This window comes from Xyrauchen texanus, chromosome 7 (genome assembly GCF_025860055.1).
Source record: "Xyrauchen texanus isolate HMW12.3.18 chromosome 7, RBS_HiC_50CHRs, whole genome shotgun sequence".
Lineage (NCBI taxonomy): Eukaryota > Metazoa > Chordata > Actinopteri > Cypriniformes > Catostomidae > Xyrauchen > Xyrauchen texanus.
The window spans coordinates 31,695,945-31,711,555 of NC_068282.1; the positions used below are offsets into that span (position 1 = coordinate 31,695,945).

Here is a 15,611-nt window from a genome sequence, read left to right on the forward strand (position 1 = left end):
GCTGGCAGAAGCTGCAGCTGTGTGCACAGACTGTGTCCAAGGTGTTTTTCATTGGTCTACTCACCCCTTTGAAAGTACTTTTGATACTGGAGGAGTGGCTGTTGCCTGTCATATAGCTAAAGTTTCCTTACCTGGTATGATGTCAAAGCAGGAAGTGGAAGCTGCTCTGCACTCATGTAGGCATAGCGATAAAAATATCAAGTCTCATGCCTTGTTGCTGCCTCACCTTCCACAAGCAATAATGCCATCTGAATCACCTGATGTTGATGTGATGCCCCATGAAGATCTAATAAAGAGACAACAGGAAGACAATGTTTTGAGCAGAGTGATTTGTTTTGTCGAGAGAGGACAGAGACCAAATAGGAGGGAACAATTGAATGAGCCAACAGCTGTTCTGAAACTTATGAAACACTGGGGAAAATTAGTGATGAAGAATGGTGTGTTGTACAGGGTTTCAAAGAATAGTTTCACCAAGAGAAAAACATACCTGTATGTTGTGCCAGACACAGTGAAAACCATGGTGTTGAAAGGTGTTCATGATCAAGCAGGACATCAAGGTCAACGGCGGACTCTGTATCTTGCTCGGCAGAGGTTCTACTGGCAAGGTTTAGAGAAGGACGTGAGGGAGTATGTGAGGTGTTGTAGTGTGTATTCAGCAAAACACCAGAGCCTGAGGGTCGGGCTCCTTTAGAGAACATCATTACCAGTGAGCCACTCGAAGTAGTGTGCATAGACTTTTGGTCAGCAGAGGCCTTAGCCAACAGGTCTGTGGATGTTCTTGTTGTAACCGATCACTTCACAAAAATGGCTAATGCCTTCTTGTGTCCAAATCAGTCTGCCAAAGCAGTGGCGCATCAACTGTGGTATAACTACTTTTGTGTTTATGGCTTCCCAGGTCGTATTCACTCAGATAGAGGAGCTAACTTTGAGAGTGCCCTGATCGCTGAGCTGTTGAATGTTGCTGGGGTACAAAAATCTAGAACAACCCCCTATCATCCAATGGGTAACAGAGCCTGTGAGAGGATGAACCAGACACTGGGAAATCTGATACGAGCTATGCCGGCAAAGACCAAACACAAATGGCCGCAAATGCTCAAGTCTCTAACTTTTGCTTACAATTGCACCATCCACGAAACAACTGGTTATGCCCCATTCCTGCTGATGTTTGGTAGGATTCCGCGGCTGCCCATTGACCTGGTATTTGAGACTGTTCTAGACAATCCTGACGTTGTGAACTATGACCGTTACGTCCAGGCTCTTCGTAGTGATATGAAAGAAGCCATGCGTGTTGCACAGGCATCAGCAAACAAACAACTGAAAAGACATGCTGAATTGTTTAACCGAAAATTCAAAGGTGCCCCAGTCCAGATTGGTGACAGAGTCTTGCTTGCAAACAAGGGAGTTCGAGGAAAACGTAAGTTGGCTTACTTGTGGGAGAATACAATCTACACAGTTGTTGGGGTGAATACAGACAGCCATACTTACAGAATTCAGCATAGCTTCACTGGTGCTGAGAAGACTGTGCATCGTAATTTGATAATGCCAGTCAACTTTCTCCCTTTTCTTGACCTTGATCCTGAAGATGATGAAAATGAACTTCATCTGAATGATTCTGAACTGAGTGATGCCTGTGAGTCTGGTGTTGATACTTCCAATTACAGAACAAGAGTGTGGGTATCACAGCTGCCTTCTGAAGGCACTGATGACAGGTGTATGGATGATGTAGGCAAACTCAAGAATGCTTCTGTATCGGCACCGACTGTTGATGTAGACCAGTCTTTGAGTCTTGGGCACAATCTGGTTAATGACTCTGATCATTCACAATTGGAACCTAAGGATTCCTTAGTGGTTGAGTCTATTGTTGAGTCAGTGCATGCGCCAAATACAGAACAAACCGACCTGTCGGATCCTGTACACATGAGTACTTCAAAACCTGGCAGTATGTCTATTGAAAAATCTGAGACAATACTTAAGAATGTTTCCAGCACTTCATTTGAAAATTCATTGAGTCGTGTGAGATCTAGAGCCGGCAGGTTATTTAAACCAGTAACAAGGTTAATAGAGATTATGAATCAGAACAAGGTGACGTGTTAAGAATAAGAAAGAAATAATAAAACCAATGGAAAAATAAATAAGAGAATTGTTTGTTAACCAAAGCAAACTGGAAATGGATTTGAAAACAGCCCATTGTGTTCTAAAAGAGTTTAAAGATATTGTTCTATTAAATTGTTACTGTATGAAATGTCAATATCTGTGTTCTGTATGCATAAGTAATAACTAATTGTAATGTGAGACCTGGAGAGTTGTAGTTTACATTGGGAATTGTGTATGTGTATCAATTTGTGTCCAAGGTTTTGAGAAGTCACAGATTAACTAACATGTAACAGGCATGTTTGTCTATAAGTGTTCAGGGGAATGGCCAACCTCTTTTCACTTTAATTCCTATGGGGAATAGTGTTTTTCACTGAAATGAATTTTGACTATCTCTATGGGTTTAAAAAAACTTGGAATAATGCTTATATTGCTTGTTATATATATTTTTGGGTTTGGTACCTGTTTTGTTTTTGGTGGTCAATGTCAATGTGATTTATTTTGTTTTTTTTCTTCTGTTTTTTTTAAGGGTGTAAAGTGGAATTCAGTAAGGGGGAGTGTAACAGGGTTAAAAAGGTGTTTCCACTTGCCTTGTCTATTATAAGTGTATGTGCCTTTAATTATAATCGACCCGCACTCTCTGTTCATTGGCTGGTGTCGTGTTGAGAACTGGTTCCGGTTAGGTCATTAATTTTCGCGCCAGTCAAGAGAGTGTTTGTGGTGGAACCTTTAAGAATGCTGTGAAACTGATCACCACATTTGAATGTGTTTTAACAGAAATAAATAATCCACCCAAGGCGTGAGATGGTGTTGGTGGTCTCTATTATTACACACAACGCAGATATGAAGTTAGGAACCGTTACACCTCTTTGTTTTGGTATGACAAGGCCGACCGCTGGCTTCTGGTGGGAACGTAGCGCTGCATAAATGTTTTTAGGTATGCTGGAGCAGACCCAGTGACTGTTTTGTATGCCAACATCAGAGCCTTGAATTTAGTACGTGCATGAACCGGCAGCCAGTGGAGAGAGACAAAGAGTGGTGTAACATTTGCTCTCTTAGGTTCATTAAAGACCAGATGTGCTGCTGCATTCTGGATAATTTGGAGAGTTTTAATAGCACATGCAGGAAGGCCTGCAATGAGAGCATTACAGTAGTCCAGTCTAGTTATGACAAGTGACTGAACGAGCAGTTTGTGGCATGTACAGAGAGGAAGGGTCTTATCTTCCTGATATTGTAGAGTGTAACTCTACATGATCTTGCAGTCTTTGAGATGTGGTCTGTGAAATTTAGCTCATCATCAATGGTTACCCCTAGATTTCTGACCGTTTTGGAAAACGAAACTGTAGTCGGACCCAGCTGCACGGTGATGTTGTGTTCAACAGCAGGGTTGGCTGGAAAGACAAGGAGTTCAGTCTTGGCTGGGTTGAGTTGCAGGTGGTGTTCCTTCATCCAGGCTGAGATGTCTGCCAGAAAGGCAGCGATTCGAGCGGTCACTGTGGTGTCGTTGGGCTGGAAAGACAAGTAGAGTTGCGTGTCATCAGCGTAGCAGTGGTAAGAGAAACCATGTGACTGGATGATGGGTCCCAGTGATGTTGTGTATATGGAGAAGAGAAGTGGCCCAAGCACTGATCCCTGAGGTACCCCAGTAAGTAACTGAGGTTAACTCTAGGCAATTGATGTGTGCACACGTCTCCCCAGCCCGACTGGGAGGCGTCTGTAGTAACTACAATGCGTATGAACATCTGCTGTAGGGGTACTCCTGCCCGTAGAAAACAGAAGTCTGTCCAAGGGCTGAATAAGTGATGGCAGGTCAAGGTGATGGTCATTTTACTATTTGCAGCAGCGCCATACCTATCTCGGGACTAAAGCCAGTGCTGAAGCGGTCTCATATGCATCAACCCGAGCGACGCGACCGTGAGGCATGCTGTCATTGAGACCGAGTCTAACTCCATGCCTAGAAAAGAGATGCTCTGAACCGGGTAGAGATTGCGCTTTTCCCAGTTGACCCAAAGCCCTAAACGGCTGATGTGCCTTAGCACCAGGTCTCTGTGTGCACAGAGCAACTGTCGAAAGTGTGCTAGGATTAGCCAGTCATAGAGGTAGTTGAGTATGCGAATGCCCACTTCCCTTAAAGGGGAAAGAGCTGCCTCTGCAACTTTCGTGAAGACACGAGGGGACGATCTGGGAGATGGGGGGGTTGAGAAAGCGAGCCTTGTCGAAGTCCCGCATCTCGACCAGATTCAGCCACAGGTTTTGTTCCTGGACCACAAGCCAAGACGCTCTCCGATGCTGCGACGAAACTCTCGTCCAGCTCGGGGGCTCCGAAAGAGACATCAGACTGGCCGTTAGGCGAGCCGGTCTCTTCTCTGAACCAGACATTGGCAGGCAAGCGTGCTGGGGAACGGGTGCTCCGCAGGGATTTACCTGGCGAAACCACGCCGTTAATCTCCAGAAATCACATCAAGCACCAGCCGTGCCGGCCCTATACCCGTGGGTAGAAGGCGCAACGTGGGGGGTGGGGGGTGCTAGAGTGGCTTTACCAAGGAAGAAGGAAAGAAGCGCTCAGGGGCGTAGTCTGCGCTGGCGTGCAGAAGAACTGAAAAGCCGCTGAATATGCGCCGTATCTCCAACAGTTTGTGCTCTATAGAGGTAAGTGGAACAGCAGTGTGTTTACTCAGCTCGCTGAAACATAACCGAAGAAAAAATCTGTAAAGTTTGAACAGACGCACGGTTTCCTACTTTTATACCCGAATGTCCTGGGGAGTGGCATGCAAATTCTGTTCGTCAATTCTCATTGGCCTTTTCTCAAATATAAGAGGTAACCGAGGCTCTCAAGAGAGACCCCTAGTGTCACTACACATGAGTGACAGAAGGGGAACAATATAGTGTTGATGAAATATGACAATGGTTACTTAAAATTTTTTATTTTGTAATATGTTGTAGATTATTGTAGGAGTGCACATTTTATATTCCTTATTTGTTTGAATCAGCAGCTGGAAGCAATGAAGTGTAAAAAAGTCTAAATAAGAGTCCCCGATTTGTTTAAAAGTTAAAGTGCCTTTAAAATTAAAAGTGCACCATAAAGTGCATCTGCAATTTATTAAATTTGGACTCTTGTAACCTCTGTCTGGCCCTTCTCATCACAGTAAGGAAAGACTAAGAAAATATAGGCTACTAATTTTACCAAAACTATTGGCAGACTAACTGTCTTTCTTTCAGCACATCAAATCAGCACAATCTAATATTGGCTGACCTCAAATTTGCATTTATTTATATAATGGTACATAAACTAATTTTAATGTGATATACTGTTTATGTGGAAAGCGGGTCTTGAGTATTTTAAACTTGCATATAGCCTACCCTGTTTTACTGATAAGCAATGTCAAAGGGTACCTATTATGCAAAATTCACATAAATGTGAGTCGGCAGTGTGTGGTACACAACCCCCCTACAATGTTAAAAGTCCACCCACTCCTCTTTCTAATATTTCTATTAATCAAAAACAGTGTGTCAAAATTATTGATTTTCGTTTCTGCTCTAAAATGACATCACGTTTGAGCAGGCCTCACCCACGACTGGTGACAGACTCTACCCTATGATCATAGATTCTCCCGAGTGATCTACACACACAGTTTGCCATTTATTTCTGCTTTGGAGCAGATACAGTGAGAAGAATAATGTCTCACCTTTGTAAGCATCATAAGTGTTCTGTTGTTGACTGTAAAAGTGAACATAGGAGTCTACATGTACTCCCGGTATCAGAGCCAATGAAGACAAAGTGGACAAGTTTTGTTTTTGAAGGAAATGTGCCCCAAAAGATACAAAATGTGTGTATGTTTGTGTAAATAATTTTACACCAGACTGCTTTGTGAATGAGTGTCAATATAAAGCAGGATTTTCAAAAAATATTATACTCAAGCATGGATCAGTACCAACTTTTCAGGTTCCAACTTTATATCCTGAAGATGTAAGTTATATTTTGTGAATGTTTGCAAATCACCTTTCCGAATGTGCTTCTTAGCTGCTTCCACGGCTAATGCTGCTAAAGTTAGCATTTTCTCTGATTGTATTGATGGAGACCAGAGCTATGTCGTTATTTTTTATTTTTAACCCGAAAACACTTACTGTCAGTTACCATTGTCTCTGATTGTATTCACAGAGACCAGATATACATAGTGTTTTTATTCCACCCAAAAAGAGGCATTTATAACATGGTATAATAAATTATCCGTGGGGTATTTTCAGCTGAACCTTCACAGACACATTCTGGGGACACCTGAGACTCATATTACATCTTGTAAAAAGGGGCATAATAGGTCTCCTTTAAGGCCATGTTGAATGTGTGCCCCTGCCTGTTTAAGTAAGTGTCTGTGATACATGTTTTATTTTGAGATTGTTTTGGTATGGGGATACGGTATTAATTTTGTTTGTTCAGGTCTTGAAAAAGGTCTTCAAAATTCTTAAATTTGATTTTTAAAACTCTGCATCAACCCTGTGACATCTCTAATATGTATTTTCAGGTACAAGTGCTGTATGTCTTTTTGTGGTTTAACAGCTTGAATGAAACATATTGTAAAATTATAGAGGCTGCATCCAAAAATAATAGTCTTCCATTGAACCCGTATCAGTCATATCCCGAGTTTCACCACTTAAATTGATGTGTAGTACAATACAACCATTAATAGTAGATAAAATACTCAAATAATCACATTAAAATATACTGATAATTGATGGTGATTGGCAAGTCAGCTGCCTACGTTTTCGGATGCAGCCACAAAATTGCATCATTCAGTTTGTGCAGTTACACTAGTTTCATACACAAACCTGCAAACTCATCAATGTCACATTGTGTATTTTTGAAGTTGTACAAAAACCTTCGTAACTTTTGTTAATATGGTGACTATAAAATGCCAACTGCCACATCGACGTGTCCTCGTGACTGGCTTCAGTAAATGTTATATCACCCTCTTGTGGTCTCCCAAACTATTACGCCAGAATACACTAAATGGAAGGCCACTGTATCGATACCTCAAAAATGTATTGATAAACTAACGTTCTGAACAATAATCAATATATCAATATTTTATGACATGGTTACTGATTAGTCAATGCAAGTAAAAGTTGTGAGTAAATAAATAGTCACTTGGCCTTTGGCCAAATTGCAACAATACATGGTTTAAGACATAAGTGATTCAAATCAAAGATATTAAATGTTGTACCTTGTTTAAGAAAACATCTTCTTCATCCTCAAATAACTTGAGTGGAGACTCAGTGGAGAAGTTAGTTTATAGTTTTTATTTTATTTTATTTTTTATCTCTCAAAGAGTGCCAAGACATTTGTGGAATATTTCTGCCATGAAGTCGCCTTAACGATTTGAGAATATGAGATACAAATTTGAAAAAATAATAATAATGTGTCTACAACTTTTAAGTGTGTAACATTCTCACTTTGACTTTTGTTTTTGTACTTTTATTTTGAAATTTCCTGATTAGTTCCTGTTTCCCAGTCTTGTCTATTCCTGTTTTCCCTTGTTCATGTGTCCGGTTTCATTGGTTTATTGTTTGATTACTTCACTTCTGTTCCAGTTTGTCATTGGTTTCAGTTGATTGTCTTGTTATCTTGTTTTAGAGTTCTGTTCTTTTATTGGCCTTTGTCACCCTTGTCTTTTATATTTAAACCATTTTGTTTGCCTTTTGCCCTTGTCAGGTATTGTTCTTGTAACCTTGTCTTTCTTCTCTAGTAACCTTGTGTCTATGTAGCCTTGCTCTTGTTACCTTGTGTCTATGTAGCCTTGCTCTTGTTACCTTGTGTCTATGTAGCCTTGCTCTTGTTACCTTGTGTCTATGTAGCCTTGCTCTTGTTACCTTGTGTCTATGTAGCCTTGCTCTTGTTACCTTGTGTCTATGTAGCCTTGCTCTTGTTACCTTGTGTCTATGTAGCCTTGCTCTTGTTACCTTGTGTCTATGTAGCCTTGCTCTTTGTTACCTTGTGTCTATGTAGCCTTGCTCTTTGTTACCTTGTGTCTATGTAGCCTTGCTCTTTGTTACCTTGTGTCTATGTAGCCTTGCTCTTTGTTACCTTGTGTCTATGTAGCCTTGCTCTTTGTTACCTTGTGTCTATGTAGCCTTGCTCTTTGTTACCTTGTGTCTATGTAGCCTTGCTCTTTGTTACCTTGTGTCTATGTAGCCTTGCTCTTTGTTACCTTGTGTCTATGTAGCCTTGCTCTTTGTTACCTTGTGTCTATGTAGCCTTGCTCTTTGTTACCTTGTGTCTATGTAGCCTTGCTCTTTGTTACCTTGTGTCTATGTAGCCTTGCTCTTTGTTACCTTGTGTCTATGTAGCCTTGCTCTTTGTTACCTTGTGTCTATGTAGCCTTGCTCTTTGTTACCTTGTGTCTATGTAGCCTTGCTCTTTGTTACCTTGTGTCTATGTAGCCTTGCTCTTTGTTACCTTGTGTCTATGTAGCCTTGTTGTTTTCCATAGTTTAGTCTAGCCTGTCTTTGAGTAACATTGTTCACCCATAGTTTAGTTTCACCTGTGTACATGTTACTCCGTTGTCTAGCCTAGTTTAGTCCAGTCTGTATCCTTGTACCTTGTAGTTTTGTTCCAGTCCTGTCCAGCCTTAGCCTTAGCCCCTGCCTTAATTATTTCATGTCGTGTTCAGGTTTGTCATTATTAGTTTAGTCCTTGTTGGTTATTGTTTTGTCACCCACGCTGCTTTACCTACTCTAGTGTTTCGCTTGTGTTCCCCTGCTTGTTCTTTCTCGTGATTTTGTTTTGTCTCCCTTCACCTTTATAGTTCGGGATCCTGGTTTCACATTGTCAGAAGAAACTGCACTTGGGTTCATCTCCACTTCGTCATCGTCTCTGCCTGTTGTGTGTCTAGATCGTTACAAAGTGACAGGTGTAGTTTCACATTTGACACAATGGCTTGTGTCCACCAATATTCAAGCAACAAAAGGCCTAATGCTATTTCGATGGTAACAAAAATATATTGAATAAAAATAATGCAAATTACACCTACAAAAAGCTGGATTGCTAGTCTTAGCTGGTATACCAGCCTGGTCAGGCTGATTTGTTTGCTGGTTTTAGAGGAGTTTTGTACATTTGTCAGCTGGTAAGACTGAGAGATCAGCTGAAGACCAGCTTTGTCAGGTTAGGAGACCAGCTAGACCATAACTCACTTTCTTATTCTTTCAATTATTTATTTTTCTTGTAAATATTTTGTCTCTCTCTTTCATCATCCACCCATCATTCTCTTTGCTTCTGCTTTCATTTTTCATCATTCTCGCTGTACGAATATTTATTGTTTCCACTGAGATATTAAAATCAATACATTCCAGACCTTCCTGTCTCAGTGAATATGTGAGTGCGTGTACATCTCTGCTGGGCTGCGAGCTGTCGTCTGCACTGCAGATGAACATGTTGCACCTGCAGAACCCAAATGCATTTCCAGTGTTCAGTTTTTAAGTCATGATGGGAAGCTCTATATCAGGCTCAGAGACAGACATGCTCACACAGTCCCCACTTGAAGTAAGATCCAACACAACTGTGGGTAAAATTCCACTAAACAGTTGCACGACTATTGCTTGCAGTATTTCAGCACAAAAACCTGCATCTTGTTGACTGCCCACCCATAATCCATCTTAACCAAGTAACATTGGAAAACATTGGAGCCAATGCAAAAAAATGTCTGATATGAAATGCCGCTTGTCAGTAAGTCGGCATAACGTGACCGATCCTAGGGGACTGGAACTCTTGGAAACAACGTGCTGACTTCCCGTCTAATAATGTTGATGAGATGTGAGCAAAGACATAAGAATGCTCAACTTTATGCCATGTTTTAATGCAGGTTTCAAAATGCATGCCAAATACAATGTTGCATTTTGTATTTTTTATAGAGCAAATAATATAAGTAAAAAAAAAAAAAAACATGGCCAGTAGTTTTTATGGGCTGTCATTTTTCTCAATTTACCAACCTTTGTTAGGTGTAACAAACAGTTAATGTTGGACACTGGTTGTTGTTGTTGGTTATGGTAAATAGAAAGGAATTATCTGTGATAATATCACAGTAAGGGCTGTGCTAATATTTCATGGTAATGTCTGTGTTTCAGGTCATCACTCACGTGCCCTCATTGCCTCAAACAGAGCAACACCTTTGACCCTTTCCTGTGTATATCCCTACCAATCCCACTACGACAGACCAGGTATGCCAGTTTATATACAGTATTGAATGCTAAAATGTATTGTTTGCTTATGTGTTTCTTGGTGTCTGTAATTCTTACACAGTCCTTAAACTTGGCCATCCTGAAATATGTGATGAATGACTCAGTGAAATACTTTTTAACTGTACATTGTACATACATTTTCTAAATACATTTCCAAACTTAAGAGCCGTCTGTAAATTTCACTGAGACTTTTAACCCTCTGGGGTCAACGGACGTGTGTCCTGCTGGATTCTTTTCATCATTACAGCGGAAACAACATACAATTCTCCGTCATTTTGGGGCATACAGATAAGTGTAAGACATCATTAGAGACTATAAAGGGTCTACATCTATTTGTGTACACTCACAATAACAACAAAACCTTGTGCTTTTGTAAAATAAAGAAAATAAAAAGGGTGAGCTGTCAGCAGTCTCTGGGTTCGCAAGCATATATCTGAAACTCCGTGAATACTTATCACACAAACATGAAACATATGTATAAAAAAGCTTAAAATGTCTACTCTTAAATAAAACAATTCAAATTTAAAACAAATATTCTCCTGCAATGTGATCTGTATGAAACAAAGCGATGTACAATTTTTACTGGCTCAGCTAATTATCTCTAATGTGATCACACCCACCAGCAGAGCGCGCTATTCATAAGCTAATGTGCTGATCACATCAAATCGTAAATGCCCCCGACTGTGCCTTAAATACAAAGGCATTCACTTTTCTGCGCATTTGAAAGACAGCATGATACACAAGTGAGAAAACTCCTGGATGGTGACGAAGAGTTACAATTTTCCTCAGAAGAGCGGGACTCCGATGAACATTTGTATTTTGAAGAGAGACTTGATCCAGCCGAGGATACAATTTTGGATGAGTAAGTCATTTAGTTTTCATTAGTTGACATGCTATTTTATATAAACATGTACATATTTTACTAGTGGGACTGTTTCCAGACTTGCCAGACAGGAATCAGAGTATTGAAATTTGAAATATGTCCTAATAGGCAAGTTTTAGTTACATTTAAATGCTGTTTCGGCTAAAGCAGGTATTTAAATTGTATGCTGTATGATATAAATATGATATGTAATATGATATAAAAATAATATTAATGTTTAGATTATATTTTAACTAGTTTTTATGCTGCCTCATTATCATCAACAAGGCTTGTGCTTGCAAATATGCATTCAGGTTAAATGAGTAAAATGCACTTTAAATATTCCCATATTAGAAAATCACCATCTTATAATGATTTCTGAAGGATCATGTGACACTGAAGACTGCAGTAATTATGCTGAAAATTCAGCTTTGATCACAAATTCATTTTACAATATATTCAAATAGAAAACTGGTCTTTTAAATTGTAAAAATAGTTCAAAATATCACTGTTTTTACTGTATTTTGGATCAAATAAATGCAGCCTTGGTGAGCAGAAGAGCCTTCTTTTAAACAGTATTGTAGGTCTAAAATTAGGTAAAGTCTTTATGTAAAGAAAATGTATAGTCAGATTACTTCTTTTAGCTTAAAACTTGGTTTTTATCATTAAGTCTCTTCACATTCATTCTCTTTCTGTCACATTCCTCATTGATAGGCCCAGGGGAGGGGTCTTTTGTCTCCTCAGGTGTGGATTTCAATCAGTATTCATTATAGTTCACGCCTCCTCGCATATGACCTTTCTAACACTAAAAGTGTCTTACAAAAGTTCAATTACTATATTGTTTTGTATGAGTTAGTGATCAGGATGGTTTTCACATCATTTTGTAGCAAAAACTCTAGGCTACAAGATCCAGTTCTCAAAAGGCTTGTGGACAAATGTTTAGTATGTGTTATATGGCCTTATTTCAATTACTTAAATTTTTTTTTTTTAAATAACCACGCATAAACGTTATTTTCTCAAAAATACAAACATGTACACACATGTTGCTCACATGTTATTTTAGCCCAGTTTGTGCTGAATACAGTGTTATCAGACTTTAGCTATTAATGTGTTTTAAGCAACTGAAAAAAGCACAAATGTCAAGGCATGTCAAAACTTCTCTAGGGCCCAAAACACCCTCAGACCCCAGAGGGTTAATGCTGGAAATCAAAATAATTATTGTGGAGCTCATGAAGACTTGAAATTAGATTAGAAACATGCCATGCACAGACTGAAGAACATTTGTAAGCTGAGCTTCTGTGAACTTCAGTTCCCCTTGTCCTTCCCTGCTAGCAGACTAGTGGCAAGTGATTATCTAATTAGCCAATCGTGTGGCAACAGTGCAATGCATATAATCATGTAGATATGGGTCAAGAGCTTTGTTAATGTTCACATCAACCATCAGAATGGTGGAAAAATGTGATTTCAGTGATCTTCGATCATAGTATAATAGTTGGTGCCAGAGGGGCTGGTTTGAGTATTTCTATAACTGCCGATCTCCTGGGATATTCACGCACAACATTCTCTATAGTTTAATGAAGAAATGGTGCCTTAAACAAAAAAACTCCAGTGAGTGGCAGTTCTATGGACAGAAACGCCTTGTTGATAAAAGAGGTCAAAGGAAAATGGCCTGATTTCAGCTAACAGAAAGGCTACGGTAACTTAGGTAATAGAGGTCGACCGATTAATTGGCCGATTTTTTGCATTTTTTACATAATCGTCATCGGCCAATATCCACGCATATCAAGCCGATTATTAGGCAGGCGCATCTGTGGGCAGCCTAGTGTTGTTGTGGAACACGTACCTATGACGCACACTGCCCCTATAGTCATTTTCCAGCAGAGTGAGCAGACCTCAAGGAAGGAGCTAAGTTCCTTGGAGAAAACAGTAAGGGTTAAATTTGTATAACTTCTTTAGATTTAATTAAAAACTTTTGATATGTTACTGCCAACTTCAAGAAAAAACGTGACAAATGCGATAGTTGACATGACGTTCGGCTACTTTGGATATTGATAGCGTAGTTGAAGTTGCATTATCACAGCAGAAGGGTTGCTATCATGTCACAATAATTAAGCAAGAATTTTGCAATTACAGACAGTGAATCTGAGACTTTTATTTGTTCTGTTTGTGTATCTTATATTTGAGAGGGTTGTCACTCAATGCAGATAAATAAGTAATAAAAATATACCAACGCAGTATAGGATATTGAAGGACTGGCTTTGGTAAGCTCGGACGTTATTGGTTCTGCTGTCGGTACTGGAGAAATTAAGAAAATAAATTTTTTATTGCTATAAAGAGAAAGTTATTTTATCTCGCCAGCCATTTCTATGTATAATAATATGAAACCATTTGTCTGTGATGCAATTTAGCTATTCGGAGAGAGAGAGAGAGAGCGCGAGAGAGAGAGCGAGAGAGAGAGAGCGAGAGAGAGAGAGAGAGAGAGAGAGAGAGAGAGAGAGAGAGAGAGAGAGAGAGAGAGAGAGAGAGAGAGAGAGAGAGAGCGAGAGAGAGAGAGAGAACTCGCTCACGCGGTGCCACAGCGAGCACAAAACGAGCCCTGCTAAATGAGTGATAGAACTAAACATTCAGACATAGCCTGGATTAGATCTGTGATTATTAGTCTGATTTTATTTTAGATTTTGCCTTCCAAAGATTATAAAAAGAATATTTATACATAAGCCGCATTCTGTCTAGCACAACTTCCCTTCTCAGCGGTGCACTGACATTTCTCCCTAAAACTCAAACTTAACATCAGAATCAGCACGATCGGTGATTGTTGTAAAATGCAGTCTAGCTACTGTTGCTAAATAATAATTTAATTTAATAATAAAAAGAGGGCAAGAGATACCGTTCCCAAGGCGGCGCGCGCTCCGAAACACACCGCAACGAGACAAGCAAAGTATAGGCTACTTTGGGTTTCATGTGCGCATCTAAACGATCAAATATACACAAAAATGTGTCAAAACGACCGGCTTGGAGATTCACTTAAACACAGTTTATGTCTTAAATGGACGTAGTTATGGAAATAGTTGGGAGAAAATATGCTGCATCAGGAGCCTATTAGATCTGAACTCGGTCTTAAAGGGGAAGTTGTCTATTAAACATGTGACGATTGAGCCATTACTGCGAATCAAACAACAAAAGGCAAAGAGAAAATCACTTAAAGCTCTTGAATGAATAACTTCTGCATTAATCTATCTATGATAAACTATGCAGTGTTATTTTACAATTGATTACTTTATTAGATTTCTTTTTAGACCACACCTGAACAGTAATGTTAGTAGACCTTCCTGAAATTAAATCACTGTGCCTATATAACGTTTATATTTGTGTAATATATATATATATATATATATATATAAACAAAAAGAACCGTTAAGAATACCGTTAAAGTACCGGATCGATAAGCAGTATCGGTAAGAGTAGTAATACCATTAAAACCTTAACGATACCCATCCCTAGTTATGCCTGTGCTTCTCTTGGATGCTCTGAATATTGGATTACGTCTCTGGATTGCCCCTTAATTAAAGCTGCATTTGGATCTCAACCTTCGTGTCTCGGAGCAGTTCGTAACACCTGCTTTGTTTATTTAATATATTTGTTATACATTATTTATACAATATGTTTTTACATTATACATTTTTAATTATTTGTACAAGTGCAGATCGGTCAAGTGTTCAATAAATGTATTTGTTGAGAAATGTTTTCTATCTTAAGTAATTATTTGTGTTACATTTTATCTTTCAAATAAAAGGTTCAAATAAGAGGTTAAAAACAAGCACATATCGGCCAAATATCGGCCAAAATAAATCGGCAGCATTAATCGACCATCGGCCAACCCAGATTTCAAAAGATCGGCATCGGCATCGGCCTGAAAAAAACAATATCGGTCGACCTCTATTAGGTAACCACTCTGTACAATTGTAGTGATCAGAATAGCATCTCGGAATGCACAACATGTCGAACTTTGAGGGGGATGGACTACATTATGCTCTTTATTGGGATCATTTAAGGGCAGTGGTGGTTCAGCAGTTAAGGTTCTGGGTTACTGACCAGAAGGTCAGGGGTTCAAGCCCCAACACCACCAAGACACCACTGTTGGGCCCTTGAGCAAGGCCCTTGAACCTATCATGGCTGTATCATGGCTGACCCTGCACTCTGACCCCAGCTTAGCTGGGATATGTGAAAAATAAATAATTTCACCATGTATATGTAGAAATGTATGTATAATGTGTGACAATTGATCAATTTATCTCTTTTATCTTTATCATAGTGCTCCTAATAAAGAGCTTAGGGAATGTATATACCAGGGGTGGCCAACCCTGCTCCTGGAGAGCTACCTTCCTGCAGAGTTTAGATCCAACCCTAATCAAACACTCCTTAACCAGCT

The 15,611-nt window shown here is 39.5% G+C and overlaps 1 protein-coding gene across 3 annotated transcripts in view; it reads left to right on the forward strand.

Moving 5' to 3' along the window:
• The window catches only part of usp43a (ubiquitin specific peptidase 43a), a 223,712-nt gene that overhangs the window by 111,701 nt on the left and 96,400 nt on the right, over positions 1–15,611 (forward strand). For all 3 annotated transcript variants that reach the window (XM_052129543.1, XM_052129541.1, XM_052129542.1), the window contains one exon: positions 10,207–10,299. In XM_052129543.1, the coding sequence (XP_051985503.1) occupies positions 10,207–10,299 (93 nt within the window). The remainder of the gene's footprint in view (positions 1–10,206; positions 10,300–15,611) is intronic.